Source organism: Hemitrygon akajei, chromosome 13 (assembly GCF_048418815.1).
Source record: "Hemitrygon akajei chromosome 13, sHemAka1.3, whole genome shotgun sequence".
Classification (NCBI taxonomy): Eukaryota; Metazoa; Chordata; class Chondrichthyes; order Myliobatiformes; family Dasyatidae; genus Hemitrygon; species Hemitrygon akajei.
The window spans coordinates 95,456,765-95,478,844 of NC_133136.1; the positions used below are offsets into that span (position 1 = coordinate 95,456,765).

The 22,080-nt window shown below is 40.5% G+C and overlaps 1 protein-coding gene across 24 annotated transcripts in view; it reads left to right on the forward strand.

Moving 5' to 3' along the window:
- The window catches only part of ank2b (ankyrin 2b, neuronal), an 874,534-nt gene that overhangs the window by 444,189 nt on the left and 408,265 nt on the right, over positions 1-22,080 (forward strand). For all 24 annotated transcript variants that reach the window (XM_073065114.1, XM_073065112.1, XM_073065128.1 and 21 more), the window contains one exon: positions 11,165-11,263. In XM_073065114.1, the coding sequence (XP_072921215.1) occupies positions 11,165-11,263 (99 nt within the window). The remainder of the gene's footprint in view (positions 1-11,164; positions 11,264-22,080) is intronic.

Sequence of the window (22,080 nt, forward strand, 5' to 3'; positions counted from 1 at the left end):
ATTGACCTTCATCAATTGTGGGATTGAGTTTAAGAGCCAAGTGGTAATGTTGCAGCTAAATAGGGCCCTGGTCAGACCCCACTTGGAGTACTGTGCTCAATTCTGGTTGTCTCACTATAGGAAGGATGTAGAAACCATAGAAAGGGTGCAGAGGAGATTTGCAAGGATGTTACCTGGATTGGGGAGCATGCCTTATGAGAATAGGTTGAGTGAACTTGGCCTTTTCTCCTTGGAGTGACAGAGGGTGAGAGGTGACCTGATAAAGGTGTATAAGATGATGCGATGAATTGATTGTGTGGATAGTCAGAGACTTTTTCCCCAGGGCTGAAATGGCTAGCAGAAAAGGGCACAGTTTGAAGGTGCTGTGGAGTAGATACAGAGGGGATGTCAGGGGTAAGTCTTTTTACACAGAGATTGGTGAGTGTGTAGAATGGGCTGCTGGTGACAGTGGTGGAGGCAGATACAATAGGGTCTTTTAAGAGACTCCTTGACAGGTACATGGATGTTTGAAAAATGGAGGGCTATGTAATTTATAAGGTATGGACATGTTCGGCACAGCTTTGTGGGCCAAAGGGCCTGTATCGTGCTTTAGGTTTTCTATGTTTCTATGTTTCTCTGGATCTCATAGGAACATTCTGAATGTTAAAAGGGCTGAGCAGATTAGATAAGGGAAAGTTATTTTCCATTGTAGGGGAGTCTAGGATAAGAGGGCACAACTTCAGGATTCAAGGACATCCATTTAGAACAGAGGTGCAGAGAAATTACTTTAGTCAAAGGGTGTTAAATCTGTGGAATTTGTTGCCACCAGTGGCTGTGGAGGCCAAGTCATTGGATGTACTTAAGGCAGAGGGTTTTGATTAGCCAGGGCATCAAAGGGTATAGAAACATAGAAAATAGGTGCGGGAGTAGACCATTCGGCCCTTCGAACCTGCACCACCATTCAGTATGATCATGGCTGATCATCCAACTCAGAACCCTGTACCTGCCTTCTCTCCATACCCCCGATCCCTTTATCCACAAGGGCCATATCTAACTCCTTCTTAAATATAGGCAATGAACTGGCCTCAACTGTTTCCTGTGGCAGAGAATTCCACAGATTCACCACTGTGAAGAAGGTATGGGGAGAAGGAAGGGGAGTATGGATGACTGGAAGAATTGGATCAGCCCATGATTGAATGGCAGAGCAGACTCGATGAGCCGAATGGCCTACTTCTGTTCCTGTATCTTAGGTCTTATGGTCTTAACATAGATAAGATGTAATATCAAAACTGCTACATTTAAAAATAATATCAGTTTAAAAGCATATAAAGGAAACATGGTAACACATACCTGATTTTGTACCATATTTATTTGGGGCATTTAACAGCAATAAATAAACTATAATGAGGTAGAGGTTTATAATACTCAAAAACAACGTCATGGTAGAAAGTCAGACAAAATCACCAAAAAGAGATTCTGAATGATATTTAGTTGGCAAAGAAGATTCAAAATCTTTGGAAATATGTATTGAATAATCTTTAGAACAAAGAGCAGAATAATATTAATGTGACATAATAGGAATCCAAGGACTGGATCTACGTTAACATTCAGACCCCAGTTCCAAACTTTACTCCAAAAGAGGGCATTCGGTAAAACATCATTAGCTACATCTGCATGATCTTTCATATTCTTGGATAATTCATCCCATTGTCTAATAATAACTTAATTGTAGTTAATAGCCCTATCTCTATCCCACTGTGCAGAAAAGATGAGGAAGAACAATAGGTACATATGTATGTAAGCCCTCAGCAGTACCATTGATTTTATTTATATATATATATTGCCACTTTTGCCACTTGGTCCATTCTTACCTGATTCACCTCAGCCATTTGAATAGCCCCTCTATGCCGCAAGCAACTCAGCTGCCTCTCTAGCTGAAAAATGTAGGCAGAAAGTTTCTCCCCTTCTCTTGAAACATGTTCTGAAATCCTGTCATGTGCTCTATTGGGCTTTCCATTGTGCTAAAAATGTTTTCTAGCGCTTGCGTGTAGCCCGCAGAAGTGGCAAAGCGGTTCTGTGTCTTTAAGGATCTCACTACATCAGCAGCCGGCCTGCTCAAACTCTCTACCAATTGGTGTCTTTTTACATCATCGGAGCACTGCCACTCATCTAACATTTGAGAGGTCTGCTTCGCCCAAGTCTCATACTCTTCCTCTCCGTCGGGAGTGGGCATTATTCCTGAGAACATTCTCAGCTTACAATAGCTTAGACCTTGAACCTGGGCATTTTGCCATTTATTCGTCAGGGAGGTAGGGGCCACTACCAACTCAGAATGCTCACCCCTCACGGGAGCACTTATTAGACCCTCTACATCAGACCACTCCTTCCCCTTGCTCCGCAGAAACGAGAGCAACTTGTCTTTAAATTAGTCCCCAGCTACGGGAAACTCAGCTTCCGATTTAGCACGATCACCTTCACTCCCCTCCTCCCGGAAAGTATGTACAGCCCCTCCTTTCCCCGGGTTCCATTACTACCAAGTAGATCCATTGCCATTACATCAGCGCTAGTCTGAACTAAAACAAAATCTTTGCTCACCACCTTGTCAAACCTCCACTCCATGATCCTAATGCTTTAATGGTACTTAAAGTCTGAATTAACAATTCATTGCAACTACAAATGTCTACCCCATTCAGTACACACTCATTCATTATGAAACCACAAATCTTAATCATTTTACCAGACAGTAGTTTAACACAGGCTTAAACACACAACCCACTGGATCAATGCACACAGCATCCTATGAGATCAATTTGGGATGAGTCCCCAGAAATGAAACCCCGCTGGTTTCCTTGGCTGCATAAGTTTGAGGAATTCTAGGGAATACACATTCTGGTGTGTGGATGCTATGTAATTTTCTACTCTGTTACAACTCAGTGCCAAGAAATAACAGACAGCACACTGCATAGATTAAAGGAATGATCATGACCAATGAACCTGTTATCTCTTCAGCAACCTCTCTCAGGACTTTGGGATGTCGTCCATCTGGTCCAGGTGACTTAGCCACCTTATGACCTTTCAATTTGTCCCGCACTTCTTCCTTTGTAATAGCAATGGCGCTCACTCATGCTCCCTGACACTCACGGACCTCTGACACACAGCTAGTGTCTTCCACAGTGAAGTCTGATGAAAAGTACCCATTAAGTTCATCTGCCATTTCTTTGTCCTGCATTACTACCTCACCAGCATCATTTTCCAGTGGTCCAGAATCCACTCTCACCCCTCTTTTACGCTTTATATAACTGAAAAAACTTCTAGTATCTTGCTTTACATTATTGACTTGTTTGCCTGCCCCTGTCATTTGAGAACTACTTTCTCTGTAGGACATATACATATCTATCCTGTGCCTTGAGAACTATTCTCAGAAACTTCAGTCATCTCTTCTTTGCCGTAATCCCCGCCAGTATCCTCCTCCAATCCACCTGAGCAAGCTCCTCTCTCATGCCTCTGTAATTCCCTTTATTCCATTGTGATACAGATACATGTGACTTGTGCTTCTCCCTCTCAAACTGCAGTATGAATTCAATCATTTTATGACCACTGGAGATTAAAGCACACTATATAATCAACTGTTTAACTGCTGATAGATGTTGCTCATGTGTTCTACATCCCTGTCCTACTGGAGTAAATATTCAAGATGCATACACTACTGGCTCCAGTTGGCCATATGTCTCCTGAATTCACACAGCTGATATTGTGTTGCTGGTGGCAGCAACCTCCGAGGAGAATGACTCAGAATGGTTTGGAGTCTTACGATCAGGTGCTTCTGCAAGGCTAGTTTTATGATCTGAATCTGCCTTAGTAGGTTCTGGTTTTCATTTCCATGGAAGACCATTCTTCAAGAGCTCCATAAAAGGGTAAGCTTTGGTTGCAAAACCATCTATGTGGTCTCTACAGTATGCCACCAAACCGAGAAATTACCTAGATCCCCTCACATTCTTGGGGAGAGGTAATTTTACCACTACATTCACAAGCTGTTTATCAATCTCTCATCTCCCACAGGTTCTGACCACTCCCAGGTACCTAAGCTGCTGGCTCATGATTTGAGCCTTTTTAGGTTAACGTTCAAATCCATCTCTCTAGACAGATGCTGTACTCATAATGCTCCTCTTGGGTCTTGTCTGTAACAGTAGACCATAATACCGTAAGGTATAGGAGCAGAATTAATCCATATGGCCCACTGAGTCTGCTCCACCATTTCATCATGGCTGATCAACGATCCCTTTCAGTTCTTATACCTTTTCCCAGAATTCCTTCATCCCTTGATCAGTGAAGAATCTATCAACCACTGTCTTAAATATACATAAAAATAATTCCACAAATTCACCACTCTCGCTAAAGAAATTCCTCATCTCCATTCTAAAAGGATGCCCCTCATTCTGCAACTGTGTCCTCTGGTCCTAGACTCTCCCACCATAGGAAACATCCTCTCCACTTCCATTCTACCAAGGCCTTTCACCATTCGATAGATTTCTTCTGAATTCTAGTGAATACAGGCCAGAACTATCAAACACACTTCATATGACAAACTGTTCGATCCCGGAATCATTTTTGTGAACCTCCTTTGAACCCACTCCAGTTTCAGCACATCTTTTCTAAGATAATGGGCCCAAAACTGCTCACAATACTCCAAGTGAGGCCTCACCAGTTCTTTATAAAACCTCAACATGACATCCTTGCTTTTATATTCTAGACCTCTTGAAATGAATGCTAATCCTCCTCACCACAAACTCTACCTGAAAATTAACCTTCAGGGAATCCTGCACAAGGACTCATAAATTACTTTGTGCCTCAGATTTTTGAATTTTTTCTCCATATAGAAAATGATCAACCCTTTCATTTCTTCTACCAAAGTGCATGACCATACACTTCCCAACACTGTATTCCATCTGACCATTCTCCTAATCTGTTTTAAGTCCTTCTGTAGCCCCTCTACTTCTTTTAAATCATCTACATATAAATAGTCATCTACTTGGCAAATGGGTAGAAAACTTTTTCAGCTCCTTTTTCACTCAGGAGCTGAAAAAGTTTTCTACCCATTTGCCAAATAATCTGTATTGCTTCTGGCCTTTTGGATTAGCCTTTTCCAAGTGAAAACAAATTTATATTGACACTCTCTTTTTCAATGGAACAGATTAAGATCCATTATTTAAACTTTGAACCAGTTTTCTGCTTCATCATAGTCTTGGGACTTGTGACTACAGTAGAGGCAATTAAAGGGATAACTTTATTCAGTTCATGGTTATCTCTGGTGAGTCTCCAGCTCCCATAGGATTTTTGAACTGGCCATATGAGCGAATAATTTGTAAATGCTATTTCTTGTAAAACTCACTGAATAATTCTGAATAATTTTTTTCTACATTTGCCTCTGCTTGTTTTGGAAATCTGTATCGCTTTTGGACTTTTGGATCAGGGCCTTATATACATGTCTCTCCTTGCATCCTGGCACAGTTATGTTTATATTTAGCAAACACTGCCTAGCAATCTGATATAATTTGTCTGGCCTTTTTCCTTTCCTTTTTATACCTTTTCATTAATTTTAAACAAACATAAGAGAAACATAGATACAGAGAGTTTGAGAATACATTATTAATAGGTTAAAGTATAAATACAAATAGATGATAATCCATATATAATAACCTCCCAAACTCATAGTGATTACGAAAAAAGGAGTAAATAAGAAAAAAAAACCCTCCAAAAAAAAACCTAACCAACATGGGCCATTGCATTATGTCAGATATACACAGCGCGTCAATAACTCCGTACCTCCATCCAAATAATTAAGGATAGTAAAAGTAAGGTTTAAGAAAAGTCAGTTTAGCTCATATGAAAATGTTGAATAAATGGTCTCCAAGTTTCTTCAAATTTAATTGAAGGGTCAAAAACAACACTTCTAAGTTTTTTCTAAACTCAAATAAGAAATAGTTTGAGAAAACCATTGAAATATGGTTGGAGGATTAATTTCTTTCCAATTCAATAGGATAGATCTTCTAGCCATTAACGTAACAAATGTAATCATCCGCCGAGCTGAGGGGGATAAACAACTATTATCCACCATTGGTAAACCAAAAATTGCAGTAATGGGATGCGGTTGCAATTTAATATTCAGAACTTTTGAAATAATACCGAAAATATCTTTCCAATAATTTTGCAAGCAGGGGTAAGACCAAAACATGTGGGTCAATGAAGCAACTTCAGAATGACATCTGTCGCAGGTTGGATTAACATAAGAATAAAATCGAGCAAGTTTATCCTGAGACATATGAGCCCTATGTACAACCTTAAATTGTATTAAGGCATGTTTAGCACAAATAGAAGAAGAATTGACTAATAGTAAAATTTTCTCCCACTGCTCAGTGGGTATAAGACAATGAAGTTCTTTTTCCCATTCCTTCTTAATTTTCCCTGATACTTCTGGCTGTATTTTCATGATCATATTATAAATGATGGCTACTAAACCCTTCTGGCAAGGATTCAGAGCTAAAAAAATTTCTGTAATGTCCATTGGACATAATTTTGGAAAAAACTGTAACATGTTATTCAAGAAATTTCTAACTTGCAAGTATCTAAAAAAATTAGTTTTAGGCAAATTATATTTATTAGATAGCTGTTCAAAGGACATAAAACTATTGTCTAAAAAAAATCACGAAAACATGTTATACCTTTTGCTTTCCATAATACAAAGGCGTGATCCATAAAAGAGGGCCAAAAAAAAGTTAGATATAATAGGGCTTGATAAGATAAACTTATTCAAACCAAAGAATTTACGAAATTGAAACCATATTCGTAATGTATGTTTAACTATAGGATTGGTTATCTGTTTATTCAATTTAGATAAAGCAAAAGGAAGCGAAGATCCTAAAATTGAAAACAATGAGAAGTCTTGTACAGATTTACATTCCAAATTTACCCATTGTGGGCAAGATACTATAATCAATTCTTGTGTCCAAAATATTAAATATCGAATATTAACTGCCCAATAGTAAAATCTCAGGTTTGGCAAAGCCAAACCACCCTCCTTCTTAGGCTTCTGTAAATATTTTTTGCCTAGTCTAGGATTTTTATTCTGCCACACATACGAGGATATTTTGGAGTCAATAATATCAAAAAAAGATTTAGGAATAAAAATTGGTAATGCTTGGAATAAATATAAAAAATTGGGTAATACTATCATCTTAATAGCATTAATTCGACCGACCAATGACAAAGATAATGGGGACCACCTGGTAATAAGTTGCTTGATTTGGTCAATTCAAGGTAAAAAATTAACTTTAAATAAATCCTTATGTTTCTTGGTAATTTTAATACCCAAATAAGTAAAATGATCTGTAACAAGTTTAAATGGTAAGTGTTTATAAACTGGAACTTGGATATTTAATGGAAATAATTCACTCTTATTAAAATTCAGTTTGTAACGAGAAAAGCTACTAAACTGAGTAAGCAAGGACGAAATAGCAGGAATAGATCTCTCAGGGTCAGATATGTATAGTAATGAATCATCAGCATATAATGATAACTTATAAGTCCCTTCCCCACAAGTAATACCAAAAATATTAGGTGATTCACGAATGGCAATGGCTAAAGGTTCCAAAACAATGTCAAATAATAAAGGACTTAAAGGACAGCCTTGCCTCGTACCACGGGATAACTGAAAAAAAGATGTCTGATTATTGGTAAGAACAGAATCCAAAGGTTTATAATATATGAAGTTAATCCATGATATAAATTTTAAACTAAAATTAAAATTCTGCAACGTATTAAATAAATATGGCCATTCAACTCTATCGAATGCTTTTTCAGCATCTAAGGAAATAACACATTCTGGTATTTTAGATGAAGGAGTATAAATTATATTAATTAATTTTCTGATGTTAAAAGATGAATAACGGTTTGGCCTTTTTCCTTTGACATATCTTTTACCTTCATCCTCATCTTTGCAGCAGTACATAATGTTACGTACCCCGTAACTGGGTCACTTACCAGCAAAGATAGAGCGGTCCGTTGAAGTCTGATGGTACTATTTTTAAAAGTCTTTATTGATAAAGGGGCACAAAAATAAGATTAATACAAACATTCAGATAATATACGTCATCAATACTCAATCAAAAAGCGCGGGTATAATAATAATAATCAATAAGAAATAACTCTATCGTTGTCTAGGGGATACTGTATTGTCCGATGGAAAAATAAAAGTCACTGTCATTCAAGCTGCAGCTCTTTGGGTTTAAGAGAGACGGCTTTAAACTTGCCCGGGTCTTTTATGATGTCAATCCGTTGAGTTGGGGGAGTTGGTTCTCCGTTGTTAGTTCAAAGCTGTTTTCCGTGGTACCAGCCACCAGGCCCAGGCAATGGAACTGAACGCACGTGGCTTCCTTCAAATGGCTTCCCGCTATTACGGGATTGCTAGCGTTTCTTCTGGTGCGTCTGAGGGGCTGCTCCTGCAGCCCCTCTTTTATCCTGACTCGCAGGGTCGTAGATGTCAATCAGGTTGGGGGGATGATGCAATCTCTCCCCTTCAACCAGCCCACTTTTCCCGAGGGCTCTCACGTAGCATAGGATCTCAATCCACAAATTTGTCTCCAAGAGACAATGGCCATTTCCCCTTGCTTTACATCGCCGGGGAACAAGATAGTCCGCACATCTCCTTCTCATTTCCTGGGCCCCCTGACCCAACCCAATAGTGATCTTGCGATTCTCACAAAGGAGGGGGCTGCGGGCATAACAATAACCTGTCCTCATATCATCCTACTGGAATGTCAATAGGGACCTGCTCTTATTAAATATTAAACTGCCAAATCATTCAATTAATCGGATCAAATCTCAAACCAGTTTTCCTCATAAAATCACTTCCCACAATATGTTCTTGCCACCATCTGTATGTTCACACCCACTGTTAGAGTAATTTTTGGGTTTAGGTCGTTAATACTTAGTAAATGGCTTCAGCCACCAGTCTTCTGTTCCTTGACAATGCATTTGCTAAAAGTTGTGAATATCAGAATCGCAGTTCATTTGTAACAATGCATTTCCTAAAAGCTGTGAATACTGGAATACCAGTTAAGATGCTGCTGGTGAGAAGGTGTGAGGTTTGTATGCAGTTTCAAAGTCAGCATTTGCTATACTTTGTAAATATGGATTGATTGTCCTTCATATTAAGCACGTAAAATACCAAGTAAATGTATTGTGGATTCAGTTTGGAACAATGGATTCTTGAATACCAGTCCTAGTGCTGTTGGCGCTGGTGGGATGGATGTAATCAGGAGGTGTGAAGTTTGTATGTAGCATTGTCTATACTTTGTAAATATGGAATTGTCCTTTGTGGTTAGCAAATAAATATCAAGCCCCACGTTGGGCAGCAGACCTTTCCACCGAAAGCGGCTCCGTATGATATGATGCCTGCTGCTGTGTCTTTTTTATCGAATATAGAAGCTGCTTTGTATCTACTAGTAACTCTCTTCCTGGTGATTTCATTCACGCAACAACACCCACGTAACTGAGACCTGACATTGTCATTTTGCACTTGGAGTTCCCATGGGTAAATTTGTATACAGTCATGGCCTTTTCATTGGTGCCCTGGACATTACATTGCAGGTAACATGTTCCCAAGCTGGTAACTTCCAGGAAGATGGCAGTGCAAATGCTCTTTTTTTTCTGATCGCAAGACCCTGCTAAAGATTAATAACTACAGGTACTGTGTCTGCGAGTTGCTCGTTGGTGGAGAAACTGATGGAGCTGGGCTGCTGCCTGTGACAGAGAGGTATCAGTGGAGTCGGTATGGAATCTAGCAGTGAGTGATTGTCCTATAAACAACACACACAAAATGCTGGTGGAACACAGCAGGCCAGGCAGCATCTATAGGAGAAGCACTGTCGATGTTTTGGGCCGAGACCCTTCGTCAGTGCTTCTCCTATAGATGCTGCCTAGCCTGCTGTGTTCCACCAGCATTTTGTGTGTGTTGTTGTTTGAATTTCCAGCATCTGCAGATTTCCTCGTGTTTGATCGTCCTATAGTTCCTTTTCTTGTGATTGTGAGATCCTGGTGGATATTTTTAATGTGGAATGCTGCAATTCGATTTACTGGCATATAGGCGAATGGCAAGGGTCATAATTATGGCTCAGTCATAACGAGGATGAGTGCTGAATCCATGGTGTTGCCTGTTTACAGCCACTCAGGAGAGAAGTGTTGGTGTGGTATGGCATACAAGCTGGGGTTGATGCTGTTCCCCCCCCCCCCCCCCCACTGCTGTTTACTTGGCAGAAAAGACAAACTGTATTGTGTTCAGCTGCAGATTTTTGCAACATTTATGAACTCAGGGTCTTGGACCATATTGTTTTAGTGTGACTGTATTTTATTGAGATCTTATATGTGTTTGCCATCTTAAATGTGCCTTGTGTTGTTTGAGTTTACACCTTTTGTGCTTTATACCTTGGCCCAGTAATATTCTTTCGTTGGGCTATATATTCATTGGATGACAATTGAACCCATCTGGGTTGTGGACAATCCCTAGCAAAATTACCTTTGCATCCACAATTGAAACATTTCTATGGGGATCCAGTATTAGTAACAGGGAGATTGTAGGCATTCCAAATGCATCCTCTATTACCCCCCTCTTACAGGTTACAGAGCATGAAGTGACAGCGTCCAGTCCTCCAAGCATAAGGCAAGAACAAAGACATCTGGTTTGTCTACTTCCACTGTCCTTGACCCATATGAGTTCAATGTTTCTTTCCATAGTTTATTTCTTTTGCAACCATTGTTATAAACATAGAGAAGGGAGGGAAATGTTTAGCAGACCTTCAAATGGTTTCAGATTCAGTGACAAAGTTGTCCACAAAATCTTCACATCTGTTGGAGGTGAGCTAGCAGAAGACAGCCAGGAGTTTCCATTCCAAGATGATTATTGAAAACTGCTCACAAGAATAATCCTGATACTGATTAACATGGCATAGTCAAATCTGACAATCTGAAGACAAACAAAATTTATTGCATCCATGGCTCAAGTTTACAGAGAATAACATGTTGTATTTGATTTCTTGTATTTGCCCATCTAAATAGTGTTCATATTTATAAATGTTCTATGACATAAATTGTGCTGCAGCTTTACAGTGGTATACATCCTATTATGTTGCAGAATGGTCTCAATGCATTGCACCTGGCAGCCAAGGAAGGACATGTGGAACTTGTTCAAGAATTATTGGAGAGAGGTGCGGTCGTTGATTCATCGACAAAGGTAATATCTAACATTGAAACCCACCAAAGAAATAGCTCTTTCATCCCATGTATTTACTTTAAATCCATGCTGTTTCATATAAGTAATTAGAATAAAGGGAGGGTCCTGATATCATTCAGGTCCAGGAAACACAACATACATTTGCTCCTCTACTTCTGCTGTACAATTACTAGTACAACATACTATGAGTGGACACAAAATATCTGTTAAATTGTTAGCTAGATTTTCAGGATCTATGAAGTTCTAAGTGTCCCATTGAACGTTCACTGAAAGTGTAATGTTAAGTAGCTGTTTATGTTCCCTTGCTAGGATTCTGACTGACTTTATGCCAATATTCTAGAGAAACGTAAGCTGGTCTTGCTTCCCATAGCAACCTGATATAGGTCTTATTCAGCCTTGGGGAATTATAAAATTCTATGGATCCCTTGACATGTAACACACCCTCCTCCTTTGTTTTGCTCCGGATTATCCATGTACACTTCCCTGAACTCGCTATCTTCTATGTCTTTTTCTTTTGTGAGTGCAATATTAATTTAGGACTCGGATAACATTTCCTGGCTCCACGCATAGATTTCCCATTTAGTCATAGAACACTACAGCACAGTACAGGCCCTTCAGCCCTCCATGTTGTGCCGACCCATATAATCCTTAAAAAAAAGTACTAAACCCACACTACCCAATAACCCTCTATTTTTCTTTCATCCTTGTGCCTGTCCAAGAGGCTCTTAAATACCCCTAATGTTTTAGCCTCCACCACCATCCCTGGCAAGTCATTCCAGGTACTCACAACCCTCTGTGTAACAAAACTTACCCCTGATGTCTCCCCTAAACTTCCCTCCCTTAATTTTGTACATATCCCCTCTGGTGTTTGCTATTGGTGCCCTGGGAAACAGGTACTGACTATCCACTCTATCTATGCCTCTCATAATCTTGTAGACCTCTATCAAATCCCCTCTCATTCTTCTACTCTTCAAAGACAAAAGTCCCAGCTCTGCTAACCTTGCTTCATATGACTTGTTCTCCAAACCAGGCAACATCCTGGTAGATCTCCTCTGCACCCTCTCCATAGCTTCCACATCCTTCCTATAATGAGGTGACCAGAATTGAACACAATACTCTAAGTGCAGTCTCACCAGAGATTTGTAGAGTTGCAACATGACCTCTCTACCCTTGAACCCAATCCCCCTGTTTATCCTCCTTCAGGGGACCTATTCTATCCCTGACTACCCACTTGCCCCGATACACTTATAGAATTTCCATAACCTTACTTGGCAGGGCTTTTTCATGGCCCTTTTTTACCCTCCTAAACCCCTTTGTATGATCCCTCCTCCACACTCCCTTGATTTGGCATTTGAATTTATTTCCAATTAAATCTTCAACATCCTTTGTCGCTCAAGATTCCCTAATCTTGCTGTCTTTGCCTTTTACGCTTCACTAAACTCCGAGGAACTCTCTTTTAGTTTTCAGCTTCATTTTACCTACAAGCTCTGCTTCACCTGGTACCTTCTTCCACTATTGAAATCTGCCTCTGATAAGGTATCCCGTCCTAGTATATACAGTATTATCTGAACGAACGTTCTTAGATGTACTTAATAAGTTATGCTCCCTCTAAGCCCCTGCACCTGACAAGCCTAGCCAATATGTAGAATTTTAAAATCTCCCAGAACTGTAACTCTATTATTCTTAAATCATTCTGTGAAAGATACATATGTGTTCCTCTAAGTTTTGGTTACTCCAGCAAACTTCTTACTCTGATATATTCTCCAAGATATCCTCTCTAATTGTGGACAACATAAACACCTACGTCAGGATGCCGTTCGTCAACTATAGCTCAGCATTTAATACCATTATTCCCACAATCCTGATTGAGAAGTTGCAGATCCTGTGGCTCTGTACCTTCCTCTGCAATTGGATCCTCAACTTCCTAACTGGAAGACCACAATCTGCCGATTAGTGATAACATATCCTCCTTGCTGACAATCAACACTGGCGCACCTCAGGGATGTGTGCTTAGCCCACTGCTCTACTCTCTATATACCCATGATGGTGTGGCTAGGCATAGCTCAAATACCATCTATAAATTTGCTGATGATACAACCATTGTTGGTAGAATCTCAGGTGGTGAGAGGACGTACAGGAGTGAGATATGCCAACTAGTTGAGTGGTGCCGCAGCAACAACCTGGCACTCAATGTCAGTAAGACAAAAGAGCCGATTGTGGACTTCAGGAAGGGTAAGATGAAGGAACATATACCAATCCTCATAGAGGGATCAGAAGTGAAGAGAGTGAGCAGTTTCAACTTCCTGGGTGTCAAGATCTCTAAGGATCAAACCTGGTCCCAAAATATCGATGTAGTTACAAAAGAAGGCAAGACAGCGATTATACTTCATTAGGCATTTGCAGAGGTTTGGTAGCTCAAAAACCTCTAGAGATGTACCGTGAAGAGCATTCTGACAGGCTGCATCACTGTCTGGTATGGAGGTGGTGGGGGGTGGAGGGGGGCGCGTGGCTACTGCACAGGGCCAAAAGAAGCTGCAGAAGGTTGTAAATCTAGTCAGCTCCATCTTGGGTACTAGCCTACAAAGTACCCAGCACATCTTCAGGGAGTGGTGTCTCACAAAGGCAGCATCCATTATTAAGGACCTCCAGCACCTAGGGCTGGAGGTACAGAAGCCTGAAGGCACACACTCAATGATTCAGGAACAGCCTTTTCCCCTCTACCGTCCAATTCCTTAATGGACATTGAAACCATGAACACTACCTCACTTTTTTAATATATATTTCTGTTTTTGCATGATTTTTAATCTATTCAATATGCATATACTGTAATTGATTTACTTATTTACTATGTTTTTTTATATATTAAGTATTGCATTGAACTGCTGCTGCTAAGTTAACAAATTTCACGACATAAACTGGTGATAATAAACCTGATTCTGATTCTGATTACTGCTGTTATCTTCTCCCTAATCAATAGCCTGTTCCATTGTAGGCACTAGCCTCCTCACCAATGAGGACATCTTCAAAGTGCAATGCCTCAAAAGGGTAGCATCTGTCATTAAGGAACCCCTGCCCTGACCCAGGACATGTCCTCTTCTCATTTCTACTGTCAAAGAGGGTGTACTGAACCTTAAAGGCATACTTTCAATGTTTCAGGAATAAATTCTTCCCCTCTATCATCAGAATTCTGAATGGACAATGAATTTTTGAATACCACCTCACTTTTTGTTTCTCTCTTTGCAGTACTTACAATATTTAATTTTTTGAATAGAATGGAATAGCTCAAGACAATGAGATTGCAGTGCCACTCCAGTTTGAGCAAAAGAGATATTTACAATGTATGTGGTATGGTTTAATTCAAAATAATTCCCATATCTGCATGCAACAAGTGACTTCAATAGTCCATAACACTCAAAAGCCATTGGCAAAGTAAGATGTAACATTATTCAGCTGCAAAACAGTCCTTGAGAAGAAGTTGTTTTTCAGTCTAACTGTCTTATTTAAGATGTTTCTGTATCTCCTATCAGATGGCAGACAGTGTCCGGAATGGGATCAGTTTTTAATCATGTTATGAGCAAGCCGTAGGGATTTGAGAGATGTTAGTTGTCTCTAATTCTGGTAGTTGAATCCCAATGATGTGCTGAGCCATCCTAATCATTCGTTGGAGTGCTTTGTGATCTGTCTTACTGCAGCAAGAGTAACACACTGTCATTTTGTATGATAGCATGCTCTCTCGCACATTGATAAAAGTTAGCCAGCAATTTTTGGGGCAGATTAGCTCTCCTTTATCACCTCAGGTAATATCGTCACTATTGTGCCTTCCTTAACTATTGAGGTTGTGTTGATGGACCAAGAGAACTCCTCGGTAATGTTCATCCCCAAAAACATGATACTGACGACACCTTCCACTACTTCACCATTTATGAATAGTGGGGCTTGTTCGGGTCCTCTTGTCTTCCTGAAATCAATTATCATTGTTTTGTCTTCTTGATGTTGAGTGAGAACTTTTGGCTCCTGCACCAATCAGACAGTTTCAGCACTTCCTCTCTATGTACGGATTTGTTATTATTTGTGATTAGGCCAATCATAGTCTGCAGATGTGATGACTGAGTTTGTAGCATGAGCAGGAGTGCAGTCATAGGTGAAGAGAGAGTAAAGAAGTGGGCTCAATGCATAGCAGGCCACTGGGGTTCAGTGTTTGGGGGAGGGGTTGGCTCATATTGATGTGCACTTGCCTAGTTTCACTGTCTGGGCATAATTAGTGAGGAAATCCAAGGCTGTTGTGCAAAGATCTAGACAATGGAGCTTGACAGTCTGACAGTCTGGTGTTAAGCAGCCTGACATTGGTGTCTTAGTGCTCCAGGTGTTCCGAGACAGTATAGAGGGTGATAGAAAGATATATATGTATATAGTTCTTATTGTAATTTATGGTTTATGACAGCACTGTACTGCTGCCATAAAACAAATTTCACAATCAGTATATTTTATATACTGGAACATTAAGCTGCTGGTCCTGTCTTTCTCCCAACTGATTGGAATAACATTATAACTCTTAATGCTAAAATCATTTAACTCAACTGTAAGGCTCCTAACATTAAGCCAGTTCTCCCATGCTTCAGAGTCTGCCTCTCTCTACCTGATCACAAATATCGGGAAGGGTTAGGGAGACCCCGGTGATCCTCTGGCAGTTTTTCCTATATCCCCTGTAGGGGCTTTCGGCCTCCCATACCACACAATGATGCAGCCATGTTCAAAGGTGCTCCTGTAGAAAGTTGATAGAATGGTGGCAGGGAGCCTTGCAAGCCTCAATCTCTTCAGAAAGTTTAGATGCCTTCTTGAATAATGAGGAGGTGTTGTGGGTCCAGGTAAGTAACTTTGTGCTCTTCACTCTCTCCACGGCATAGTCATTGTTGTGCAGTAGAAAGTCATCAACCTTCATGAAGTCCACAATCATCTCTTTTGTATTGTCCATGTTGAGACCCAAGTTGGTTGTTCTCACATCATTTGACAAGTGTCTCTATCTCCTCTCTATATGCTGATATCATTATTGCTAACCACTGTTGTATCATCAATAAATATGATGATGTGATTTGAGCTGGAACTGGCAGTGCAGTTATGATTCAACAGCGTGAACAGCAGTGGGCTGTGTACAGCCCTGGGATGCACCAGTGCTCAACATGATGGAACTTGTGTAACCCAGGTTAATTAAACCCAAAGATGTAATGTTAGAAAGCTGCATCCTGTAAAAGGTGCATCCAGCTGCAGCACCTGACAAACAGTGTCAGGGAACTGCAGCTGGAGCTGGATGAACTTTGGATCATTCGTGAGGCAGAGGCAGAAATAGACAGGAGTTTCAGGCAGCTAGTCACCCCTAAAAGTCAGGAGACAGGTAACTGGGTGACTGTCAGGAGAGGGAAGGGGAATAGACAGGAAGAGCAGAGCACCCCTGTTGCTGTTCCCATCAATAATTAGTATACCGTTTTTGGATAATTTTGTTGGGGACGACCTACCAGGGACAAGTTGCAGTGGTCATGTCTCTGGCACCGAGACTGGACCCTCACTCAGAAGGGAAGGAGGGTAAAGAGGAGAGCAGTAGTGATAGGGGATTCAATAATTAAGGGGGCAGATAAGAGGTTCTGTGTGGAGAGATCGAGAATCCCTAATGGTCTGTTGCCTCCCTGGTGCCAGGGTCCACGATATCTCTGTATTCTCAAGAGGGAGGGTTAGCAGCCAGATGTCATGGTCCATGTATGGACCAATGACTTGGATAGGAAGAAGGAGAGGTCCTGCAAAAAGAGTTTAGGGAGTTAGGTGCAAAGTTAAAGGACAGGACCTCCAGGGCTGCAACCTCAGGATTGCTACCAGTGTCACGTGCTAGTGAGGCTAGAAATAGGAAGATAATGTAGCTAAATATGTGGCTAAGGAGTTGGTGCAGGAGGGAGGGCTTCATCTTTCTGGACAATTGGGCCTTGTTCCAGCGAAGGTGGGACCTGTTCCGATGGGACAGCTTGCACCTGAATTGGAGGGGGACTAATATCCTTGTGGGAAGGTTTGCTAGTGCTGCTCTGGGGGGTTTAAACTGATTTGCAGGGGGAGGGGAAACAGAGTGTTAGAGCAGATAGTGAGGTGGAGGAGGATAAAGGTCATGCGAGAACTGCAAGTATAGCGCATGGAGAAAAGCCAGACCTAACATATAAAGAGGCTTTGAGGAAAGAGAAGCAGAATAAAGGGTGTAAAGGTAGTAAGGTGGAAGTGCTAAAGTGCGTGTACTTCAATGCAAGAAGCATCAGGAACAAAGGTGATGAACTAAGAGCTTGGATACATACGTGGAATTATCATGTAGTGGCCAATACAGAGACTTGGCTGGCACCAGGGCATGAATGGTTTCTCAATATTCCTGGATTTCAGTGTTTTAAAAGGGATAGAGAGGGTGGAAACAGAGGAGGAGGGGTGGCATTACTGGTCAGGGATACTATTACAGCTACAGAAAGGGTGGGTAATGTAGCAGGATCCTCTTTTGAGTCAGTATAGGTGGAAGTCAGGAACAGGAAGGGAGCAGCTACTCTATTGGGAGTATTCTATAGGTCCCCTGGTAGCAGCAGAGATACCAAGGAGCAGATTGGGAGGCAGATTTTGGAAAGGTGCAAAAATAACAGGGTTGTTATCATGGGTGACTTTAACCTCCCTAATATTGACTGGCACCTGATTAGTTCCAAGGGTTTAGATGGGGCAGAGTTTGTTAAGTGTGTCCAGGAAGGATTCCTGTCACAGTATGTTGACAAGCCAACTAGGGGGAATGCCATACTAGATCTAGAATTAGGTAACAAACTGGGTAAGATCAGATCTCTCAGTGGGTGAGCATCTGGGGGACAATGATCACTGCTCCCTGGCCTTTAGCATTATCATAGAAAAGGACAGAATCAGAGAGGACAGGAAAAATTTTAATTGGGCAAGGGCAAATTATGAGGCTATAAGGCTAGAACTTGTGGGTGTGAATTGGGATGATGTTTTTGCAGGGAAATGTACTATATTAAAATGTGAGAACCTATTTTTAATAAATCCAGTTTGATCATCTGAGATAACAGCAGGCAAAATATTCTCAAGTCTATTGGCTAAAATCTTAGAGAGGATTTTAAAATCTACATTCAGTAAGGAGATAGGTCTATAGGATGCACATTCCGATAAATCTTTTCCTTTTTTAGGAATCAATGAAATTAATTCCTCAAAAAGTTTTCAGAAGATTCCCAGAAGATACAGAATCAGTAAAAGTTTGACAAAGTTGTGGTATAAGCATTTCATTAAAAGTCTTATAAAATTCCACCATGTAACCATCTGGTCCTGGAGCTTTCCCTAATTGCATAGAGGATATAGCTTTAGCTATTTCCTCTTGTTTAATAGGTGCATCTAATATATTAATATCTTGAGTCGAAATTTTAGATGTATTTAATTTTTGCAAAAATCTATTCATAATAAAAGTATTATCAGAGAATTCAAATTTATAAAGATTGGAGTAAAAATCCATAAATATCTTATTAATTTCATAAGGATCTAACGTTTCAGTTCTATCTGGTCTGCGTATTTTCAAAATCTTTCTTCTGGCCATGCCTGCCTTTAACGGACCCGCCAAAAGTTTACCTGACTTTTCTCCATGTATATAAAATAAACTTTTAGATTTTAAAATTTGCTGTTCGATGGGAAACGTCAGAAGTAAATCATATTGTGTTTGAAGTTCAACCCTTTCCTTATATAGATCTTCAGTGGGTTTTACTGAAGACGCTTTATTTCAGTATTCACCAATGAGAGGGAACTTGATGACGGTGAGGACAATATGAGTGAGGTTGATGTTCTGGAGCATGTTGATATTAAGGGAGAGGAGGTGTTGGAGTTGTTTAAAATACATTAGGACGGATAAGTCCCCGGGGCCTGATGGAATATTCCCCAGGCTGCTCCACGAGGCGAGGGAAGAGATAGCTGAGCCTCTGGCTAGGATCTTTATGTCCTCTTTGTTCATGGGAATGGTAACGGAGGATTGGAAGGAGGTGAAAGTGGTCCCCTTGTTCAAAAAAGGTAGTAGGGATAGTCTAGGTAATTATAGTCCAGGTAATTATAGACCAGTGAGCCTTATGTCTGTGGTGGGAAAGCTGTTGGAAAAGGTTCTTAGAGATAGGATCTATGGGCATTTAGAGAATCATGGTCTAATCACGGACAGTCAGCATGGCTTTGTGAAGGGCAGATCGTGTCCAACAAGCCTGTTAGAATTTTTTGAGAAGGTGACCAGGCATATAGATGAGGGTAGTGCAGTGGATGTAATCTACATGAATTTTAGTAAGGTATTTGATAAGGTACCACACAGAAGGCTTATTCAGAAAGTCAGAAGGCATGGGATCCAGGGAAGTTTGGCCAGGTGGATTCAGAATTGGCTTGCCTACAGAAAGCAGAGGTTTGTGGTGGAAGGAGTACATTCGGATTGAAGGGTTGCAGCTGGTGTTGTCCCACAAGGATTGGTTCTGGGACCCCTACTTTTCGTGATTTTTAATAACGACCTGGATGTGGGAGTAGAAGGGTGGGTTGGCAAGTTCGCAGACGGCACAAAGGTTGGTGGTGTTATGGATAGTGTAGAGGATTGTCGAAGGTTGCAGAGAGACATTGATAGGATGCAGAAGTGGGCTGAAAAGTGGCAGATGGAGTTCAACCCAGAGAAGTGTGAGGTGGTACACTTTGGAAGGACAAACTGCAAAGCAGAGTACAAAGCAAATGGCAGGATACTTGGTGGTGTGGAGGAGCAGAGGGATCTGGGGGTACATGTCCACAGATCGCTGAAAGTTGACTCACAGGTGGATAGGATAGTTAAGAAAGCTCATTGGGTGTTAGCTTTCATAAGTCGAGGGATAGGGTTTAAGAGTTGCGAGGTAATGATGCAGCTCTATAAAACTCTGGCTAGGCCACGGTTGGAGTACCGTGTCCAGTTCTGGTCGCCTCACTATAAGAAGGATGTGGAAGCATTGGAAAGGGTACAGAGGCGATTTACCAGGATGCTGCCTGGTTTAAAGAGTATGGATTATGATCAGAGATTAAGGGAGTTAGGGCTTTACTCTTTGGAGAGAAGGAGGATGAGAGGAGACATGATAGAGGTCTACAAGATAATAAGAGGAATAGATAGAGTGGACAGCCAGAGCCTCTTCCCCAGGACATCACTGCTCAATACAAGAGGACATGGCTTTAAGATAAGGGGTGGGAAGTTCAAGAGGGATATTAGAGGAAGGTTTTTTACTCAGTGAGTGGTTGGTGCATGGAATGCACTGCCTGAGTCAGTGGTGGAGGCACGATACACTAGTAAAATTTAAGAGACTACTAGATAGGTATATGGAGGAATTTAAGGTGGGGGATATATGGGAGGCAGGGTTTAAGGGTCGTCACAACATTGTGGGCCGAAGGGCCTGTACTGTGCTGTACTATTCTATGTTCTAAAGCTCCACCTGTGGAGGGATGAAAATGCGTTTTACTGAATTTTTAAAAAAAACTTGGGGGAAAAAACTATGTGAGAACGAGGCATGGCTGGCGCAGTGAGGGAACTATTAGAAGCTAAAGATATGCCTGTTAAAAGTGGAATTAGTGGTGAGTATCTCTACTTTCCTTACTTACTTGAAAACCTTTACACAAAAATTTACACAAGTAAGAAAAATTCAAAATTCCAACCTTCTGCTTAGGTTCCAAATTTCCGATATCAAACAAAAAACAAATTCCTGTTTAATTAGAATCAGTGATATGCATTAGAATAACCTTTGTTACTCCAATTTCTCTAACTAATTAGATCTAGTGTTATTCCCTATTTAAAGGTTTACAGACTAACCTTTCTTTTCTTTTATCCCTAGCTGGAAAACTAATTGATTTCCTATTCTTAGGTATTATGGCTAACTTCAGTTTCAGTTCCAGTCAGAATTCAAATTCAGAAATTATTTATCTATACAGATTAGCTCCTTTCACAGCAATTCTCCAACATCACAACTTTTAAAGAAAGTAAATCTCCTTCAGTAACTTATCAATGTCTTTGCAAAAATAATGAGTTCTTGCAGAAAGTCAAATTCAGACCCTTCGAATGAAAATAAACTTATACATCCAACAATATTAAATCCTCTATGTCATTAAACATTTCGTTCCCAAGCTGGTTCTTCATTTTGGGTGGCTCGCCATTTATTTCTTGTTTCGCTGGATGAAGTATTTCATCCACGGAAAGTCGACTCACAATACTTACACAAAAAAGCCTGACCTATATATAACAGGATTGCAATCTGTAAGTTTTTATACACATGCTATTTTCTATTTCAAATTAACTCAATATCACATTGTCATTTCCAAACATTTCTCAGTTACAACACCGCTAAACATAGTTCACACACAAATTGATACACTCGGAGCAGTAAAGGTTTTAACTCATCCAATCCCCTGGTGTGATTTAACAGAACTAATTGCTGGTTACGTGGTAAAGATCCTGGACTTTGGTCTCTGCCGACATTGTCTCGTTATAGCTGCTGCTTGTTATATTTGTAGCTTCAATAGATCTTTTTATTGCTATCGTCTATCTGCCAGAGGCTTCACCCTGAGGTTTTCAAGTAAGGAAGCTAGAGATACTCACCACTAATTCCACTTTTAACAGGCATATCTTTATTTTCTGAAGGTTTGCTATTTTTCTCTCACTTTCCCACGCTGCATCAGGCACACCTCGTTCTTGTATAGTTTTTTTTCTTTTTATAAAATTCAGTAAACCTCATTTTCAGCCCTCCCCAGGTGGAGCTTTCTAACATTACATTTTTGGGTTT